Raw genomic sequence first — 22,084 nt, 5'->3', positions numbered from 1 at the left:
TATGTTTAAATACATAAGTTATCTGTACTTTGGACAGCGACCGGTTCTGTAATAAAATAAATAGGACAAACTAATGAATTAAATTTAAGTAATGCTGTGCAATGCAATAAAGTTTGATTATTGTTAAGTAGTCACGAGGCTGGTGTACCTAAATTGCCTATATATATCGCCGTGTTAAAAATTATTGTTGGAAAACGTATCAGGGAATCGTTATACTATTATTTGTAAGCAATAAATTACGATTTACGATACTATACATATTATTATACTTTCTATAAGTTACAGAATTTAAAAACTAAGGGTGATATTTGTGGGTAGTATTAGTACTTATATTGTGTTAAACCGATACAGATTTTAACACTTATATTACAGACACAATATTTAATAGCAAGCCGATAATTTAGCTTAATTTATTATAAACCTCAATATAAGTCGTATTATAAAATTAACGATGGTCGGGCATAAGAAAAAAAAAAGGAAAAACTCACTACTTTTAGTAAATGAAAAAACTCATGACTCATTTCTGTATTCGTTATAATGTCTTTTTCATCTTATAGATAATTTAAAACAAGAATAAATACACAAATTAAATGTAATTAACTACTATTTTTTTAAAAGACTGCATAAAAATCAAAAAATTGATTTATTCTCTTTTATCCATTTTATCCAAGTTAAGTAAAAAAAAGAATACGTACAACTTTGTTTGCTTTATTTTTACTTAACTAATAATTACTTCGTAATATTATGTACATTCTATTATTATTTTCTGTAATTGGTTATTAGTTCTCCCGCGTTTGTTCATTAGCTTAAGACTTATACTGAATGGATAGAAATATCTACGAAAGGTTATCATTTGAAATCTACGACAACTGATTAGAATAACTGGATAAGCTACTGTTTTGATTATGAAACGCTTAAACATTAGTACAATAAAAATGGCATTTGCATCTTGATTATGATATTCAACTAAAATCAAAAGTATGATTGGAATCATTGTTTAAATAATCGAATGGTGTTCCCTTGTACAATATGCACTATTTGATTTGTTCCAATATCGTAATATTCGATATTGTATGATAACGTCTGAATCATACTCGTTAGTCGTGCCTTGCTTTAAATATCAAAAATGTCGAGAGGAAAAAACTTAATGATGATAATTATATAATAATGTATGTACAGTTCTGAAAAACATTGTTTAATTTTTTTAACTTGTCTATTCTCAAATAAACCATAATGGCGTACAATGAGAGTGAAGCAGGAATTGTTTCTTTTATATATAGCTACATATTATATATAATAGTGAATTATTTAAAATTTTAATTGGCGAAATATGTAGAGAGAAAAAATAGTTTTGTCTTTACACTCACCAAAATTTACGAATTAAAAATTATTATAATACGAACAATGATTTATTCCTTGTAAACATATATTATTCTTTCACTAGACAAATGTTATACTACTACTACTCAACTGGGTCTCTCGGACCCAGTTTCTCAAATTTATTTCAAATCATACCATAATTTTACTAAATTTCAAAAATATACTTCTAGAACATTTATTTTCAACAAATGTATTATAACATAACATAATAAACAATTCGCTTTTTATTTATTATATAAATATTTGTATACAATTTTGAAAAATAACATGAATAAAATAATTTGTTTTACAACAAATAAATTAAATTTTAAGAAAAATAACTTTGTTTAAAGACAATTATTGCATACAAAATGTCCATGTTTTTTCAAGTTAAAATATTTTACAATGGATCTCTTGGATACTGAAGTACAATAACGCTATGGGTTGTAGTACAATAGTGGATGTATAGTGGACCAAATATTATCGATTAGTCCGATTTATCTATAAATAACTACATTTATATAACAAATAATATAGTATTCATCAATACCCTCCACTAGAGAACCTAGATAATGAGGCTATATATTATATATTAAGGCTATCTACCCTGCACCTTAAAGTTACGCATAATGACAGAATTTTACAGTGTGGCCATCATGAGAAAAAACAAAATCGTATTTAAAACTTGATTCATTGGATCTAATATGTAGTAATGCAAAGTTATATTCAGAATCAGCTACGTTTTCAAGAAACTAACTTGTCTTCGAATGGTGGCAATATTTTTTAACTCTCAATAAAAATTCAGAAACGCTTGTGTGTTATAATATCTGGTGTTTTTTTACATTATATTTTAGAGGTTCGAGATGAACTCGTCCTCGGCTGGTAATGACACTGCCAAAGGTTCCGCCAACTCTACTTCAACTGGTCCACACGATTTGTTCAGAGACAGACACCTCACCGACTACTTGTTGATAGTGCTGTTCTGCCTTGTCATATTGACGACAGTGGTAAGTGAAAGGGATGAAACAATTTAAGTATAACTTTATTTTTTTTCTGTGCTTGCATTATTCTAACAGATGTACCGTTTTCGATTAAAATCACTGAAATATTCTACGAATGTTCGTCGTGCGCCGTCGGATTATAATTTACTTACGTTTCAGAAATCATCTGAATAAATGGGCTTATTTTTTTATTTTCTGTGTTTGGTTGAGTTTAAGTGTATAGATTTAAAGTTTGTTTTGTAAAATTACTATAATAGTGTGTATCTATATATAATAAAATGTTTGTATTAATCGATAAAGCATATTTAAATCGCACCACGAATGCGCTTTTCTTTTAAATATTCTATTGAAATGAGAATAATTTATTATTGTTCTTCATACAAGTTTCGACAGTTATCCCAATTGTTCGTATATCGTTTAACAATCGTATAGGAATTACATGAAAACCTTTTCAAAATATATTTTATTATTTATAAACATTTTATTAAAGTCTTTTTTCTATAAATGTCAATAAAAATGGTTAAGCAGGGTCAAAAGAACTAAAACTATAACACAAGGTTCCTCATAAATCATAATTCATAATAGTAGTTCATGCTGCAACCAAAAAATTCTAAAAATATTTCAACTTTTTTCCTTCAAAGACATTATATTTTCAAACTTTAAAGTTTAAACAAAATTCGATATTTTTTGTGAGGATTTAAAATGAATTACACAGATTAGTTTTATGCTATTGCCTATTTATAGATTATATAGTATTACCATTTACAATAAATGTTAAATATATTATCATAATAATTAATTGCACAATATTTTTCATGATAATAGACTGATCGACTGTTTCCGCTTAGAAACATTTTTCGTAATATTGTCCACATCAATTACAGTGACCTACTCAATAACGAAGTACACTTGACTCTTCCTTGCAGTAAAGCGGTTACCTACTTCCTCCTTTTTTTTGAAAATGGTCCAAAACACTATGGAATTTAGCCAGATTGAAAATTAATAATTAGGTTATACATCATGTGTTTTATCAAACCTATTTTGTTATAAGTGCGTAAAATGTGACAATATTTATAAACATTTGAACTTACTTCAAAATTAAAATATCGAATAAATTACTATGAAGACTTACTAAGTTGCAACATATACATTTTAAAAAAATGGTGATAACTATCAAAACAGAACGTGAGCTGCTGGACATAGATTTTCAATGGTACGTAAATGAAGTATACGTATTCAGTATAATATACCGATGTCCTCTTTAACATTTGAGTTACCTTGTGAAGGTTTATTTTAGTTATCGATTTATATAATCCATTAGGAAAGAGTAAACAATAATCGTTAATACTTAATTTTAAAAGAAAATATCATTTTATTGCGATGATTTTATTGGTCACCAGCGTAAACGACTTTTCGAAAAAAGTAAATTCTAAACCCAACCGTAAAGTCTACGAAAAAGAGTCAACAAATAACACAAGAGTAACAAAATAGATAGAAAAAAAGGTTCAACATTTATTTGTAGTTAATATGTTAAACGAACAATCAGCTCTTTAAAATCCTCAATTTCCAATAATTAATGAACGAGAAGTTACTTCGAGATTTAATACCAAACACATTGCAATGGAAAGGTAGGTAAAATGATTAGGTTACGAGACGATAGTTAACAGAAGGGATGCAAGTAAATGGAAAGCACTTAGTATGCTCTAAAAATCTATGACCCTTCGAGCACCGGAAAAACTATCAACTGCACAATAACGATTGCTTATAAATATCGTGCTGAAAATTATGATGCAGCTCCACATATTCACGTCCATGAATAACCTCGACCGGTGTACTTCTAAGATGTACTAAACCATTTAGATAACCAGCTCAATATTCTAATTTGACACAAACTTTTGGGGCGCAATATCCATAACTATGTATGATAACTCTACTTGAGGCCGTAGCTTTAATTTCATTTGTTTTTAAAATATACATATTCTAAGGGGAAATGTCGGTAATTATGATATTGAATTAAAACGCCGAATACGATGATTCAAATTACTGACGCAGACATCAGCTACGTCTCCATTTATTTTTTAAATATCGAATCTGCATCAATTTTTCTCTTAAATTTCTTTCGCGTGTGATTTGTCGGTTTGAGTGTGGCCCAACGTGTCACCCTCGTGATGGAGTGAACTAAAATCTCGCAAATGTTTCACACGATATAGCTAGGTGGCCATTAGGCTTATTTACGTTGGTTTTTCTCGGAAAAAATGTCAACGACTAAAGGTCTCCAGTTGGTAAATCAGGCACGGAGCCGCAGCATAAAATACTCTCAATAAATCTCGGTAAATCGAGTTTTTGGCAATGGCTTATTCGATGTGATGAAAATGTTTCGTGAAAAATCTATTCTAATTACAGCGATAGACCTTCGAAAATAATGATATTTCTATGAAGAATCGATCATGAATGTGCAGCCAGCTGACTGCAATGTAGCAATCATCTATTACGCACATTCGCTAACTGTTGTCGCACGTAAAAGCTCAAAATAATAATGATATTATGATGATAATGATTGATAAAGTGATGAACAATCAATATACCTAATTGTATCTGTTGTGTTATTTAACCCTACACGAAATAATGTATAGACATTATTTAGATTACATACTTATTTAATATTTTTAAAAACCGCTTCTTTCGTATTATTTCATTGTTTATGCACATAATTGACGCATTGTAAACACTAATTGTCAAATTTCATCAACGTACCAAGTTTTATGTTGATTTCAATATTATCACAACAACCACGCCAACAATAATATTAATTATCATAATATGTTTATTATACTTACTCAATGTATTAATCGTTACCGAAAATGTTATCCCACGATCATGAAAAACTTAGAAGAAGATACGTTCTTCATGGTCTTGGTTTATTCTATTTTATCAAACTCATACAAAGCAAACTTGGATTGAAAAAAAAATATTTCTGTAATTATTATTGCCAATTATCATTATATTCACTAAACAATTTTATAATTTCCACGAATAATATTTACGTTTACGTTAAAGCCATCGGTATCATTGTCATAACACAACTATTATTTTGTAATTACGACTACAATGAACTCGTTGCAAATAACGCTAAATGTTTTTAAGTTAAAAAAATAATATATTAGGTCGGCCGACTCCTTGATAACAGTCGCTTTCGACTAACGAAAACACGTGACGCGCGTGTTTCAAATACGTACAATCGGTTTCGTTTAAATACATTCCGTAGACGACTACGATTACGTCATGGCTGATAAAATATGTAAATCGCAAATATTTTAGTGATACAACATTATAATTTATATTGTATTATACATGCATGACAACATAATACCGTATGACATTCGTCAGTCATGAACATTTTTTTCCCCGTTTCTTTCTCGGTAACTGAACACGGCGAATTCCATAATATTCTAAATTCCATATTTTATACTGGCAGCGTGATGTATCCCACGAAGAGAAGTATTAGATTATTATCCGATTTCGCCCGTTCTCTAAGAAATTAAAAATAAAAATGGTCAGATGTTACTTTAAATATTTTCTTAGGATAAATTCGTATTGCCAAAGGAACTAAGGGTACAGCGATGAGTTTCAGGAAATGTGTACGGTTATTGTATTTTAGTTTCCGAGAAGATTTTTACGACTTGAAAATTGTTATCATATTACCTCTTAGTAATACGTAAGCTAAAATAACTCGAAAGAAAATTTGAAATCATAGGTATACATGTGAATTTAATGAAAGCTCCTAGAACTCGGTTCAATTAGTAACCCGTGCGTCGACATAATATCATATAGCTTAGAAGTTGGTAATAATTTATTTTAATTTTTCAAAACTAAAACCTCTCTCGTGTCGCTTACCCAACCATCAATAACACGCTATTACCAATTTCAAACTTTTCTCCATTGACCTCGGAAAATCCAAGGATAAACGAGATAAAATCTCCAACGACTTTACATTTTGCGATTTTTTTGTTGAAAGCAAAATGGTTAATGATTTGATATACATAATACATACCTACTATATAATAGTAAAAACCTATAATATATAATAAATTATGCTACCGATTTTAAGCGAAAAACTTTTTGTTATTATTAAATATTTACAATCTGAAATATATAATTTTACAATCTCTAATATTTATTTTACACAATATAATAATTAAATTAGATAAACTTCTTTTTAATAATATTTTAAATTATGAGGTAAATTTCATTGTATTAAATATAAAAAATATGAAGTAACACGAGGAGAGTGGTGGTAACCAGTGTGAGAACTCTCATGTCGAATACCTAGTCAAATAGAAAAAATATCGATATTCTGTTTAACTCTAAGGATGTTTGATTCGGTTTTTATCACGATTTTTTGTGATTTTCCTGAAAACTTCCAGGAAATTTAAAAATTATCTCCACTTGAATAATTTCAATATGTCCAATTTTCGACCCACGGATATACTGAATAAAACTCTTTGGACTTCTTTTGTATTGCTCTTTGAACAGTTTACTGAAAACAAAAAATCAAACATCATCAAAGGTAGAAAATTCAATAATAGCCATATCCGGTTTAAATCTAAAATTATGTAGGTACTGTAAAATCCAATTTTTATTCGTTGTTTAACCACATTTTTTGTTTGTTTATGTAACCTAATTGGTTCATGGCATTTATATAGTACTATTGCATACCGAAAGGTCCCAGTACGTTAGGTAACTTTCAACATAATAAATAAGCGAATGGATTAATAATTGCAAATCATGGACAGGCAAGTGAAATATATGTAGGAACAATAATATTAATAACATACTAAGTACACACTACCAAAAATCATAACTAACGTGTATTGTTGATCAGTTATTTAACAATATTTTTCAAAAAACACAACGAACTTATAACTAATGAACAGTGTTGGGTAGTAACGTAACGAGAGTAACGCGTTACTTTGTTTGAAATGCGTTACGTAATTTCATTACTATTATTTTCAAGTAACGGAAATGTAATAGAAATTACTTTTGATAAGTAATTTTTATAGTATAAAGTATAACGCATTACAGTTTTGAATTATTTAGTAGCTATTGGAAATTGAAAAAAAATCTTTTAAAAATATGTCTATAATGTGAGGGTTAAAAATATCAATCTAATATTATATATATAGATTTAATTTGAACTATCACCACCATAGTTTTGACAGGTCTAATGTACCGTAAATCACCAGAATAGATTAAATTTATTATTTAATTTGATTCCTCTAAATAATATGTACATATACACGTTTCCATGAATATCTATAGCATGGGCTATACGACTTACGTAATACCATTGATTATAATCAATGGTAATACGTATATACCCAAACACTATTATTGGACTGGTTTATTTTTATAATTTAAAAGATATAATTTAATTTAGTTCTATTAATACGTGGTGCTATTTATCATAAAAGATCGCGTATGAGCGATAAGAACTTCGAAGATACTCTATTGTGTAAAGTTATTTTAAAAACAAATAAGTTATTGTAAAATAAAGGTTTTGATTAAGTTATTTATTTTTTTATTTATTTAATAGGTTGGTTTATGTGGTGAGTCTATGACATATTATACATTATACTTACTTATATAAGTACAATTAATTATTAAAATTTTTTAATAGTTATAAGTAATTAATTTTGTTATGTACTTATGCATTAACTGTACATTTTTAAGCCATACCTTTTTTATAAAGGTAATGTACTTAGTTATGTTATTGTTTGGTAAAATTATAATTGCTAAAAAAATTTTGTAACGAGAAAGTAATGTAGTTACTTTTCTATTTGAAAAGTAATGTAATTTTATTACAATTTTATTTGAGTAACGAGTAAAGTAACTTTATTACATTTATCTCTAAGTAATGAGTAACGTAACGTAATTACTTTTTAAAAGTAACTTACCCAATACTGCTAATGAATAATATACATAAATAAAATAACAACAGATGACATCATAATATTTATATCATAATATTTTAGTTTTCAAATCATCATTGCCTATAATCCCAAAAATAATTATTGAATATTTTGTCATGGACCCTATTATTCTTAGTAGAGTTACACTTATAAGTAAAAAAAAAAATCTTAGAAATTTTGATTTGGATACATAAACGTTATCAAAAAGTCATCTAATTAATAATGTACATGAAATGATTGATTCTCAAATAGTTTGTATCGTTACGAGACACTTTATAAATTACATTGAATTCTAAGTATTTGAAAATATGGTCCATTTGCATATTATATACCCACTTAAAGGCTTAAAATATATCGTATTCGAATAAATCGGGAGTGAGCGTCCTTGAGTGAATCGTCCTGTACAGCTGCTTGCGCATTTTTATATAGTTATTTTAACAAATCGTCGATTCGCAGTAAGCTAAAATAAGTGTGTTATAACGTTATGGGAAAAAGAAAAAAAACTCTGCACTCGACTTCAACAGCAGCTTGACGGAGAGCATGATAAATTTACGTTGAAAATGGTCAAGGCTTGCAGTTAAGAGGTCACGTACTTGATTACCCTTTTCTTATCCGGAGACTCGTGGTAAATAAAACACACTCACCGGCTATATACCTACTTTACTTTGTCGCGTAGAATGTTAGTTATATATATATATATATATATATACTCTCAGTGACCCGCTCCGTCCGAGAAAAACTTTACCACTCTAGTCTCCTGTAATTTTATTAGCAAACAATAAGATGACAATGGTGAAAAAAATAATTGTAAACAACTCATCGCGAATATTACTCATCCTGACAATTTTTTCCTCTGTCCGTATACAATCCTCGAGGTGGATATTATATGTAGCACCTATAACGAATTACAGTACTAGGGGAAAAACACGAACTCGACGGTAATTCTACGACACAACTTTAACATATATATATATATATTATATATATATATATATGCATTAAAGTTGCATCGGCTGTAAATTATCGAGAACGGCGCCATTTATTCAAAACGTTTCGGTATAATCATGAAATAAAAGACTATTGTTAAAAAGCGCGTAAAACAATAATATTTTACCGGTTACACACCCACGCATCTCTTATGTCGAGCCGTAAAGGCGTATAAATCGGTGCGCTTTTCAGGGAAAAAAACGAGACGCGAAACGAATTATTCGTGTATACTATACTTACTACTCGCTCTGTAAAATGAGTTCAAAACAATTAAACTCGCATAAAGTCCAAGCGGACGGGATAGTCTTGTTTAAACGTATGTTTTAGCGTCAAAAGTAAATAAATTGGTGGATATTCATCGTTTTATTTTTATCTGATGTATAAAACGTGAAACCATACAGGTAAAACCATACTGGTAGGTTATACGTACAACCATGTATATATATTATATATATATACATAGTTTTAAACTTCTTGCGTACGTCGGTGGGATTCAATTAAAACACACGGCGACCCTTATACCGGAAACGCGGTTCGTCACGACCACCGTGCTGCTGCAGGAGTAATCGGATCGATCGACTAAATCGATCTACTTCTCATTTTCCTTCCGTTCTCAATATAATAATAATTAACGGTTCGTTAAACTGTATATTGTTAACCGTTGTTTGGCCCGAGCAGTATACCACCCTCCGTTGCCGCCGCCGCCGTGCTTATTACCGTAACTACACCCCCGACCCTCGTTTCGGATGCCTCCCACCGAAGCTATATGCACCGTAACCCGTCCTCGGCCCCGTGAATTGATTGCAAAGATCAGGCACGAATATATAGTGTCTAGCGGTCTGTGCGCAGACAAGATAAACGGTTTACAAGTGACGTTTTTGTTTGGAGGGTCTAACGTTGCCAAGATTATTTATAAGCCGGACTAGTGGTATAGGACCCATAAATTTCACGTCGGATTACGTTGCGATGAGAATACGGATCTCCCGTCGTTTTTCCAGAAATATGTTTTGCCGTGATCGAAACCGCGTATTATATAATAATAATAATAATAATAATAAAAATGATGATGATGATGATGATGATGATGCGGTGAGATTGAAAACCGGACGAGAAAGGCATATATAGTTGTACAGGTAAACGAACTGCCATGAATCAATGAAAAACCATTTTTTGACATTGCATGTCTGCAAACACATATTTTTATGAACTTACGCGTGGTCGACATAATACTATTATTATTATTATTATTGAAATGATTGTGCTTATATTGTACTGATTACTTGTAAACAATGACAACATTGACCCAAAGAGTTTAATCTCCAGATTGTTTTGATATTAATCTATTTTTAAATGCTAAAATATTTATAGCAAAACAATTTATACTTATAAGTTATAATAATACGTAAAGTGAACAATTGAAGTGTCTACACTCATTATTTCCAAACACTTTTAACTTCGTTAAAAAAAACAACAGTCTTGAAAAGAGCTGTATGTTTTTCAATTGCTATTGTTATTATTTCTAAGACAACAACATTATAATTTCATATTTCGAGGCATAAAATATTTTAGAGTACTTCAATACATAAAAAACGAATTTCTATTTCTATAGTGCTCAGTTCCATAGAGTTAAAAAATGAGATTATGAAATAAGTAGTGAGCCAAAATAATATCGCAGGGATACCATGTGTCCCAACGCGCATCTACGGTGTTGATACTTACCTATAGGTACTTTATAACCAATTAACCACTCGAATTCAATTTGTATTCATCAAAATGTTCCAAAGCATATTCTGTAATTTTATGTGCGTGGAAAAATATTTTGAGACGTTTTTATTTTATTATATTATACTCGAGAGTAAGAAATTCATTAAATGTGACGACAATAGCCGAAGGGCGATCGACTCGGATGCGGGACACTGACGGATTGCTGGGGCTACGAAAAGGCGGATGATAAAAGTAAAAAAAGGCCTCACCGCCGGTGACGGAGGCGATAAATTTATGGCGAATATATATACATCCAGAACCGGAAATGTTCGCGAACGATCGGTTCCGGTGAAATATCAGGGGGGACGGCGGCGGGCGGCGGCGATGTCATATTTCACGGTGGGCGGGAAAAATTGAATCTCATCCCATTCGAAATAATAATACAGACGACCACCGAGGACGTATATATATATCAAGTATTTTTCAAAACGGAAATAATGCGCAGAGCGATCACCGTCGTCAACCGCAGTCGTAAACTGAGGCATAATATTATTAAATAATATATTATTCGTATTCGCATTACCTCGCGGTTATTGTGCCTACACAGTGCGGCAGTAGGACCACCGCCAGAAAACGAGTACGCAAGAGTGGAGATTGCGACGACGGCTCAGAATCACTGGACGGAAGCATAGATAAATCAAAAATATTTTGTGCAACGCGTGGGATGATGCAAATCCGCGGAGAAAGCGGTGACTTTTTAATAGTACCTACGAAATACGCGATTTAAGACTGCCGAGGACGGACAAATAATAATATCCTCGCGATTACAATAGACGAAGCTTATAATACAAGACGACTGTCAGCTTACGTGGATACAACGACACGACATTGTTTGTGAAAATAATAGGTCGATACGATAAGCGCCTTTGCAAGACGGTAAAATAAAACACAGTATCATTGTGTGGTATCGTTATAATAATACGTCTTATTATATGACGTTCTAGTGTTACTAATTGATCACTGTAATTATTGATGTCACTTCGAGTTCCCGATTTAGTTTGATTTACTAATTTATTTGCATAAATAATTTAACATAATTATGATCAGGGATCGAGACTTAAAATACTTAAAATTATTAAAACAAGCCCTTAAAAACATCATTATAAGCACTCAAATAAGTATTTAACATAAATTTAAGCAAAAATATTTATGCAGAAAAAATAAATAAATCTTTATCTTTATATTACAAACAATTTAAACTTCACTTTTGAGACCTTAAGGTTTTTATGGATTTTCCGTGAGATTTTTCGAAGAATAAAATGTAAACGATATTTGCAAATAGTTGAAACCAAAATTAACTAATTAAATACGAGATAACGTAGATAAGATAAGAATTATTTTAAATGTTAAGTATATCAAAAACAACTTGACAATAGAAAACAATAAAAAAAAAATAGAAAATTTGTTAAAAAAGCAAAAATAATCAGAAAAACAGGAAATAAGCATTTTTTTGAAAAATCGATGAAAAAAGCAAAAAAAGCATTTTCAAATTTCATAATTGAACATGACATACACTTCCATAGCATTCTGCTTCATTTTAAGTCAATCCACAAAAATAAGCAAAATGCTTGAAGTCCCGAGCTCTGATCATGATTCTTTTGTTTTTATCGTGTAATAAAATGAAAGTTCTAACGAGAGGTTGACTCAATCCTCGATAGTTGTAATTTTTTCACTATGATTCTATGTATTGTACTGTTATAATTTATAGTACAACCTGTCCATAGAGAGACACTACGGGGCACTGCCATACTATATTAAAATATTTCTATAAGTAGTCATTTTAAACACCACATACAAATATAAGTGCCTATAAAAAATAACGTAATCGTCTAAATTACAATGTCGTTTAACCGACAGCAGAGAAGGTTCTGTTTCTGTGTCAACAATACTTACTCCTCTTCTGCCATGGTTTATTAATGTTTACATGCACAGATAATATACGGATTACAGATACATACTATTATGAATACAATTATGGTCGCCTTGCAATTAAAATAGTAAAAAGTTAAATCGTGGTCCACTGTCGCATGCATCTACGTGTCTCAGTCAATCGGAGCGGCAGCCACTAAATCGGTTCTTCCTTCAGCCTCAACTATCATTTCATTCTGCTCTTTGCACATTCATGTAATACCTATTTAACGTTTAAATGACTGTTTAGTGAACAATTAACAAGTATATTTCAATAAAATAAACTGATGTAAAAACAATTTAATACGATATTATTATGTAATGCACTCGTACAATTAGTTTTAGTACCTATTGTGTAATAAAACATACCTATTATACGAGTTATCCGAAGACTGTGGACACAATAATACGAGTGAACGATACAGCGGCATTTCGGGTGCCGCCGATACATTTCGTGAACGTATATCGAGAATAAATTGTTTACGTGTTTCATTGAACTGGAAAAGACGATTAACGCAGAACCATATTATATTTTATATCGAAATAAGCTCGTCCATCCGTTTTATTTACTTATTATATAAATATATATATACCTATATATTATATAGCTATTTTTTACCGTTATGACACATGACTTATGGCGTATTTTTTTAATGCGTTGTTCTCTCGTTGAATTCGCTTCGTTTGTCGCGAATAACACAAATACGCCTTTGAAATTATGATAACCCGACGAATGTATGCCAAAATAATGAATTTTATATGTACATTTATGATTTTTTTTATAAATCCAAGAAGTTATTTTAAACAAATATTTTCTAGTTACCTGCATATCAAGGGTTAACATTATCATGACGCACCACAACCGCTTTAAAACAATACGCTTTTAGTAGAATTCTAAAATTATCCCAGTTTTCCGAACAATGGATTAGAGAACATTAATTGTTCGAATCGATTTAATTTTTTTATTTTCCACCTACTACTTGTTCGTCATTTGAAGAGAGCTGTCAACCATGAAATAGTAAAAAATGAATACGTTATAATAATATGCAATAAAAAAAATTATAGAAGTAATACATAGACTACAGTAATCGTACATGAGTATAAGAGTAACGACACAAAAACAATTTTCATAATATTATAGATTCTTTATCAGTATGCAGTATGGGTATTGAGTGAGGTCACAGGATATTTGTTTCTGAGTAATGTTTTACTCTGTCTTCTACTCTTACTTTTAATGGTTTTTCAACTAATTTTTACATTTACCGTGATCGTTTGTTATTTTATTTTTAGATACTGAACATAGCAATAAATGTACGAACTATAGGTTTTATATTAATGCTTTTTTTTGGAGAGGGAAGCTTCAGTTTCATTTTGTTTAAAGTGGTTTGTAGGAAAACATGTATAGGGAGTCCAAAGAAGAAAATTCCAGCAAAGTTTCAAAAAAAGGGAGGTAAAGCAGATTCTGCTCTGCTGTATACTTTTAGGTGTAAGTGTATCTCCTCCTTGAATAAGTCACTGTAGTACATTAAATTTGAATTCAATGATAACATATCGCACACGAAAAACAACTCAGAGTAAAGACCGTTTATCAGCTTTTTTTTCCTAATTAGCCAATTTCACATTTTCATGATATGGAGTTTGCTATTGTTTTTAAAGTAATTTAGCTTATTAGTAACAGTACGCTAAGTTGAATTCATTGTTGCCAAAAAATTTCATTCATTATATTTTTAATTTTATTTAATGATTGTTTAGTACTTAAATCAGAGCTTAACATCTTTGAAAGTTGGGTCAAGGGCCTGATATTTAATGTTGAAAAATGCTGCGTGAAATTTAATTACTCTTTCAACGATACCTTACTCCGTCGAGTGACCTACATCAAAGACCTATGATTCCACTACATCCCTACATCCCTGCTCTTAATTTTGAATATCACATCAATGCTACAGTTGGTTATGTTCTAAACTGGGTTCCATCAAGTGTAATATCCTAAAACGTTTAACACTGTTATTTATTTGTACCCTCTATTTGGCCTTAAGTGGATTATTGTAGAGTACGGCAAGGTAGTGTGGCATCCATATCTTTAGAGGATCAGTTAGATTAAAACGAGTCCAAAACAAATGTTTGTCTTAGTCACATCCTTTCACAAGCTACAGCATACTCATGAGTACTCCCTTATCTTTAATTCACTCAAAATTCGTACTCTCTCCTTCCGGTTCTACGACAAAAATTCCCACTTTATTTCATCCCTCATTTATGATTATAAATAAGATAGATGCTCCATAGATGCTTCTGACCTCTTTACCTTGATTTATTTCCATGTTCCTTCCTTCGATACTATAATAAGCCAGCGGCTATTTTCTATATCTACCAACACAGGTTCTCATGGCTATAATATTATTCTTTTCATCAAATTTTAATCCTTTTCATCTTTTAAAAATATGTTGGCACTTTTGAGCTATTTATTTCATGATTTAATGTATATAATTTTATAAAACACGTCATTATTGACGATTTAATAAAGAGATATATGATATTAAAATATTAAAATGTATAACAAAATATTAATATCGAATGATATGGTGTTTACTAAAACAAATTGTTCAACATAAGTCATAAACTATAAAAAATAAATAACTAAATCTAACCTAATATAAATAAATAATAAATAAACTTTAAAATCAAGGCTGACAAATATAATTTCCGAATTTATAGTTTTGGTATTCATGTTTTATTATTGAATTAAAATTGAACACGTCTATCACCCTAGTAAATAGGCAAGGCACACTCTACACCACTCATCAGCTTCTATACAACAAAGTGACATTACAGTTTTTTTTCCTAAATTTGATATTTTTCAAAACCAATGTTATCATAGTACGTTATTTGATTGTAATATTACTATCGTCATTCCACGGTAGGGGTACCGAAAGTTGGTTTAATTATGGTACATAAAAAATTGTTGGAGAATTTTAGCTTGTTAGTGCAGGGTACTTATGATCTAAAAATAATTAGGTCATAGAGGCGTTTCAATTGACGTCGATGCCTCTCTTCCACGATAATTATATAGCGGAGACATTTTATAATTATCATTAAACACCTATTATTTGCTATGAAATCGCAGTCATATACGGATTATCGCTATATCACGCAAACGTTCACCTGTCGCTTCTGCGGCTAGGAGGTATAATTTGTCCACTTGTATAATACTATTATTTGCCAATGGGCTGCCATAACCTCCTTCGGGCGCCCACACGCTGGGCCCACCCGAACACCACGGTAAGTGTTTACCGAGGTGCTTAAAAATAGCGTGCAGCTTAATATTATGTTACCATCGTTGTACACCGTCAAAATGACTACACTCCGCCAACCCCTCTGGTTAAATCGTATAATCTAGAGGCGGCGGGATAGTTATTGCTGTAGTTACACCGGTAGGTTATTGCCCCCCGGGGGACGGAAAAACTTCGATACCGCAAATATTCACCGACACGAGTATATATTGCAATACGTTTGAAAAGCTCTACGGATATCGGATAAAAGGTAGTTTTTTTTAAATAATTTAAAAAAAATTTACAAAATATTTTTGGGAAAAAATATATTTTTACTCATTTCATTTTTTGAATGAAAGCATACATTTCTGAGCAAAATGTGTTTCCGAGGGCTTAAATATAATATTAAAATCGAATTTTATATGAGAAGTTAATTAATTATAAGTTATAACTTTTAATTTATAAGTATTTGAGGTTTTTATGATCAGATTTGTGTGAGTCGGACAATAATTGGTCCACTTCTTCACTTGTACAAACTTACTTATAAGTTATATGTTATAACTAATTAACTGCTCGTTATAAATCAATATGAATATTATACAGTTGTTTCTCAAATGTGAAATCAAAATTGTATGTCTCCATTCAAAAAACCATAAAATATTTATAAAACTACGTTTTGAGAATACCAGTATTAAGTTCTCAAAGTATCAGCTTGAAATAATAAATTATTTTAATGTGTTTGAGAACGTCTGCATATGAACCAAGAGTTGACGATATAACGCACTTCGTAATAACAATTACTATTTATAATACAATACTAAAATGTCCTTTTTCTTTTTAATTGTACTAATAATACTATTTATTTTGTATTATTAACTCTCTGGAGATTACTGGTAGGCAGCGCACTAAACGAAACTACTATTATGGAAGTGACGATCCGTTTATAATCACGTACTTATACAAAATGCAAACATTCAGGTGTTACTGCGTAAACATCGATTCGCATCGCCGTGCTTATATTTCTTATTTTTTGTTCACAGGTAGGCAACACTTTAATTATTTTCGCCGTGTTTACGACCAGGCGACTTCGGACGGTAACGAATTACTTCGTGACGTCATTGGCCGTAGCCGATTGGCTGGTGGGAACGTTCGTCATGCCAATAGCCGTCGTCTATCACGTCAGAGGTATGTCACGAGGGCATCAGTGTTGTTTTTTGTACTGTCATTAATTTGCTGTTAAATAATCGTCAGGCGAATGGACCTTTGGACGTTTGATTTGTGACATTTGGGTTTCGCTGGACGTGTGCCTTTGTACGGCGTCGATACTCAGCCTTTGCGCCATATCAATCGACAGATATTTCGCCATCACCAAACCTCTGCGGTACTCAAAAAAACGGAGGTCAAAAAGACTGGCGTCGCTCATGATACTGGTCGTATGGTTGGTGTCGTTGGTCATAACATGCGCTCCGCTTTTTGGATGGTTCGTACACTATTTTATTATTATTGACTATTGAACCATTGTTTGAGGTACATCTGGGTGATGCACGAAAATTTTACAGTATTTAAAGAAAACATCATTCATATTGATCGATTCTCCAATCCTTTATAGGCGCACTGTGTATGGCACTATACTTTTGGTACGTTTATTGGTATGCCGCTATAGATGCACCAAATGATAAAAATAAAAACTTTCAAAATCGCAATGATATACTAACTATCTATATTATATGTATTGTTATAATTATTAGGACCATTGAATATTTTCTAATTTGTGAACTTGTGAATACTTGTATACTCAGAACAGTTGGAACACACTTTAAAATACAAATATTGAGAATGCAAATAATATTAAAATAATATTGAGTTAAATTAGAATTATAAATACATCGTACACGTAATAAGGAGCCCTAACTTTGCTAGTACCTACTTTATGTACTTTAGCACTTAACAATGTAAAATACACATTATATGAACTTCAAATTCAATTTAATTTTTTATATACCTATATTTTATTATTTTTAATTGATTTTTTTAAGTTACTAATTATTATACTAGAGAATAGAAAAATATTTTCCAAAAGTTATTTACTTTTGATATCATATATTTTTTTTAATGGCTGAAATCATTATTTTTAAGTGAGTTTTAAAATACAGTACCTATACTTATATAAAGTTTCAGCAAATAAAACAAAGTGCCTTATAATACTATACGCAATCAACAAAATTTTAGCGGAATAAAGCGTAGAGTACTGATGCAATGTATATAATATTTTAATAATATTACAAAATACCCGACCCAACTCAACGGCCATTACGTTTTATTACATTTATAGCGTTGATTAAAATAATAAATTAAAATAGTTATTAGGTACTTGACAAGAAAAAAAAGTTCTTACAGACATCGGAAATTCATCATTGGCTTTATTGTTGTATATATAGGTACGACGAAAGACGACACAATAACAACAGCTGTACCTATAACCAAAACAAGGTGTACGTAGTGTTCTCGGCAATGGGCTCATTCTTCTTACCACTGGTAGTCGTGGTCTACGTGTATTTAAAAATATCCTGCGTAATCGCGGAGAGGCACAACAAACTCGAAGCCCTCAATGGACAAAAGTTGAAGGTAAAAGCAATATATAATATATAATATTATTAAACGTGTGGTAGAGTAGGAGAAGTATGACGTATTAAAAATTGTGTGTGCGTTTTACCTTAACATCCAATTAGAGTGCATATAATATTATAATATTTTGAACCACACGTGTATGTAATGTCATTATAACTTATAATGCTCGTATCATAATATGAATATTATATATAGTGACTTTTAACGTTTATTTTTGTGCTCCAATATTTACGATAATGTATAGTATTAGCATATTAACTGAATAACGGGTAGATAGAGCGTATAGAGCAAATAATTTTATTCAAAATAATAATAATATTATTCTGTTCGTCTATCTAAAATTTACCGATATTGCAGAATACCGCAATCGAGAAAAGGCTTATAGGTCCTAAATAATGAATATATTATGATAGGTAAACAACTTGCATGGATCAATAATATAATTTAACTACCTATCATGTGTGATACCCAATCATCATTCTCTGCAGTAAATATAATTGTTTAACATAATTAGAAATTGATTGTCTAAACACGAAATTAACAAATGCAGCTACCTGGAATTATGAATGAATAACTTTAATAAGTTTATTTTTAACGCAAGTCGCTTATTTTTTAGTTTTGTTAAGACGGTATTTTTAAATTTACAAACTATTTAACCGATTACAATTAACCGTTTTTCTCAGCGGTTCAATCGAACATGAATTATTAACAATAGCAATGTTGCTAGTGTACTGACCGGAATTTAAAACAATATGCCGTCACAACTATTAAAGGTTCTTATATTAAAATATGTTTTCAACACAAGTTGACATTGTACGCTTCAACAAGACTATAGTGACATACAAACCTTTGTACGTGCATGCCCATGACTTTTCTCGATTCAAACACCCGACGCCAGCAGATCATTTTAATATAATATAATAATATCATTTTGTCTTGTAAGCGATGGGTGTCGGAGTAAATTTTAGAATTGATATTTAGTTCAAACCTGTTTCAAACCGCGAATGGGTGAAACAAAAGGGGTTTAATATTCAAAATTAGCACAAGAAGTAAAAACTTACTGTGTAAATTTACTAAAATTTGTCAGCTTTGACGGGTAGTCCATCTGAGTCGGTGTCAAACACCGTCTTTATCGAGGTATCTTCGCATTCTGTTGAGTAGATTAAAATGTATACAATACGGAAAATCGTTATTGCGACCGAAAACAATTTGGAGGGAAAAAACACGCAACGTAAAAGTTTATATAATATAATATATCGGTTCATCAAGCTAATTGATGATTTCTGTCACTGTAATAATCTGTGCGGGTGGGTCCATTTACCTACACAACTTCTCCGCATCAGTTAATAGAAAAAAAAAACAATTTATAATAAATAAGCATACGCTCTTGACGTTTTGATTAAAGTTTAAAGGCGATGGTAACAAACGCACGCGCAACACCCTCGGCACGATAATAACAATAATACGTATGTTGAATCTCACTGTCACCGTCAGTTATTCGAGTGAGACGATCGAGAATGTGTTTTGAATAGAATAGCGACAATAACGACGTTTAATCGTACGCTAGTGTTATCATGAAAAAAAAATAAGTAGGTACCTAACTGTAATAACTATATTATTATTTTTCTAATATCGCGTACACCATTATGAGGAATGAAAATCGTACAGAATTATCGCAACACTTAATGAAGCAAAGTATACCGACTACATAATGCTTCCTTTTCAGCGAGCAAGAAACGATGTAGTTTATACTATTTAGTCGAAAACGGATAACGGTCAGGAGACCGCCGGACGCCGGTCTAGAAAATACCCGGATGCATCGGTCCTATACGAGATTTATGTACAGACTCTATGGCCCGACTTTTCAGCGACCGAGAAATGACATTGTTTTCGTTGAAACGTTTAGAGTCGAACACGGAAAACCGTATCAAGACGGCTGGAAGCCGGGCTGCAGGGAACTCCGGATGTCAATACTTCAATCGTATAAGCTACCATAATATACAATATGAAACTTCCATTTATCACGAAGAATCGTGAAGTCAACAACAAAAGTGTGTATTATAGAGAAATTTGTCGAAAAGAATTAAATAAATTAGGATCTAATTTGGTTTGGTTTTCAAAAATATTTTAAACAAAAACTGCTGTTTAATGGAAGTCGGCTGTACTATTTAGAAAGTTTCACTGCAGTATCTGATAGATAATATTATTAGATAGGTTCCTATAATAGTGTTCTAGAGCAGTATCAGCTTTTATCAACCGTCGAGTAGGGACAATCGCTTAAATAATTGCTTGTATGATAGTGTGTTTAGTACTCAGATAGAACTGACAAAAAAAAAACAAAAAAACATAAATAAACGTTGTAATTATTCAATGAATACGTGTGCTAGGTATGTCCATATTATTCATTATATATCCGTTCGGGATTTTTATAAGAGCTATATAAATGGGTTCGCTTACCGCAAAATAAATTATGTTAGATTACACGTAATTTATTGTTCGCCCGAAGTTGCAGATGCAAATGACTAAATTATTTTTCTAATATCGCGTACACCATTATTAGAAATGAAAACCGTGCACAATAATCGCTACACTTTACGAAGTATAATATAAAAACTCCAGTCTGCAGCCTTTTCAGCGAGCGAGAAATGATGTGGTTTTCGTTAAAATGTTTCTGTAGTCGAAAACGGGGAACGGTCTGAAGACAGCTGGACGATGGGCTAGAAAACACCGGATGCAGTTACTATCGTAATAATATCCATCCGTGACCCGTAATGTGTGGAGTATGGGATTCGAAGGATTTTAATATTATTACCTAACCTAACCCTAACAAATAGAATTTTACATTATTAGTATACACGTTATGACATTGTTCCTAAGTGTACAGTATACATAGTTATTAGCTCTAATGTGTTTTATAGCGGTATTTACATTTAACCGTGGAGCAGTGACAATCGCTTATATTTTTATTATTATTCTCTATTATAGTCTTCACCGGGGGGTCTGCGACTTTTTTAATTACGTGGGCCAAATTTTTTATTAGATTTTCATTGAGGGCCGCATACAAAATTAAAATAAACGTTATTAAAAATACAATTTTAACATTTAATGCGAACATACATTCAATAGATAGCTACTCTATGAGTTTCCCACTGCAAGTAGAGAAAATTAAGAATTTCAAAAAATGTATATTAATTCATTCTTG

General features: G+C 31.1%; 1 protein-coding gene across 2 annotated transcripts in view; it reads left to right on the top strand.

Annotated features, from left to right (window-relative positions):
* The window catches only part of LOC111042203 (octopamine receptor-like), a 162,381-nt gene that overhangs the window by 110,935 nt on the left and 29,362 nt on the right, over positions 1-22,084 (top strand). For both annotated transcript variants that reach the window (XM_022326744.1, XM_022326743.1), the window contains exons 4-7: positions 2,214-2,366; positions 17,295-17,439; positions 17,506-17,734; positions 18,693-18,879. In XM_022326744.1, coding sequence (XP_022182436.1) covers positions 2,223-2,366; positions 17,295-17,439; positions 17,506-17,734; positions 18,693-18,879 — 705 coding nt within the window. In that variant the 5' untranslated portion in view covers positions 2,214-2,222. The remainder of the gene's footprint in view (positions 1-2,213; positions 2,367-17,294; positions 17,440-17,505; positions 17,735-18,692; positions 18,880-22,084) is intronic.

The sequence above is a fragment of the Myzus persicae genome, unplaced genomic scaffold (genome assembly GCF_001856785.1).
Source record: "Myzus persicae strain clone G006 unplaced genomic scaffold, MPER_G0061.0, whole genome shotgun sequence".
In the NCBI taxonomy this organism is placed as follows: domain Eukaryota; kingdom Metazoa; phylum Arthropoda; class Insecta; order Hemiptera; family Aphididae; genus Myzus; species Myzus persicae.
Note: the sequence above shows the minus strand (reverse complement) of the source record. Positions and strands in the feature narration are given on the sequence as shown.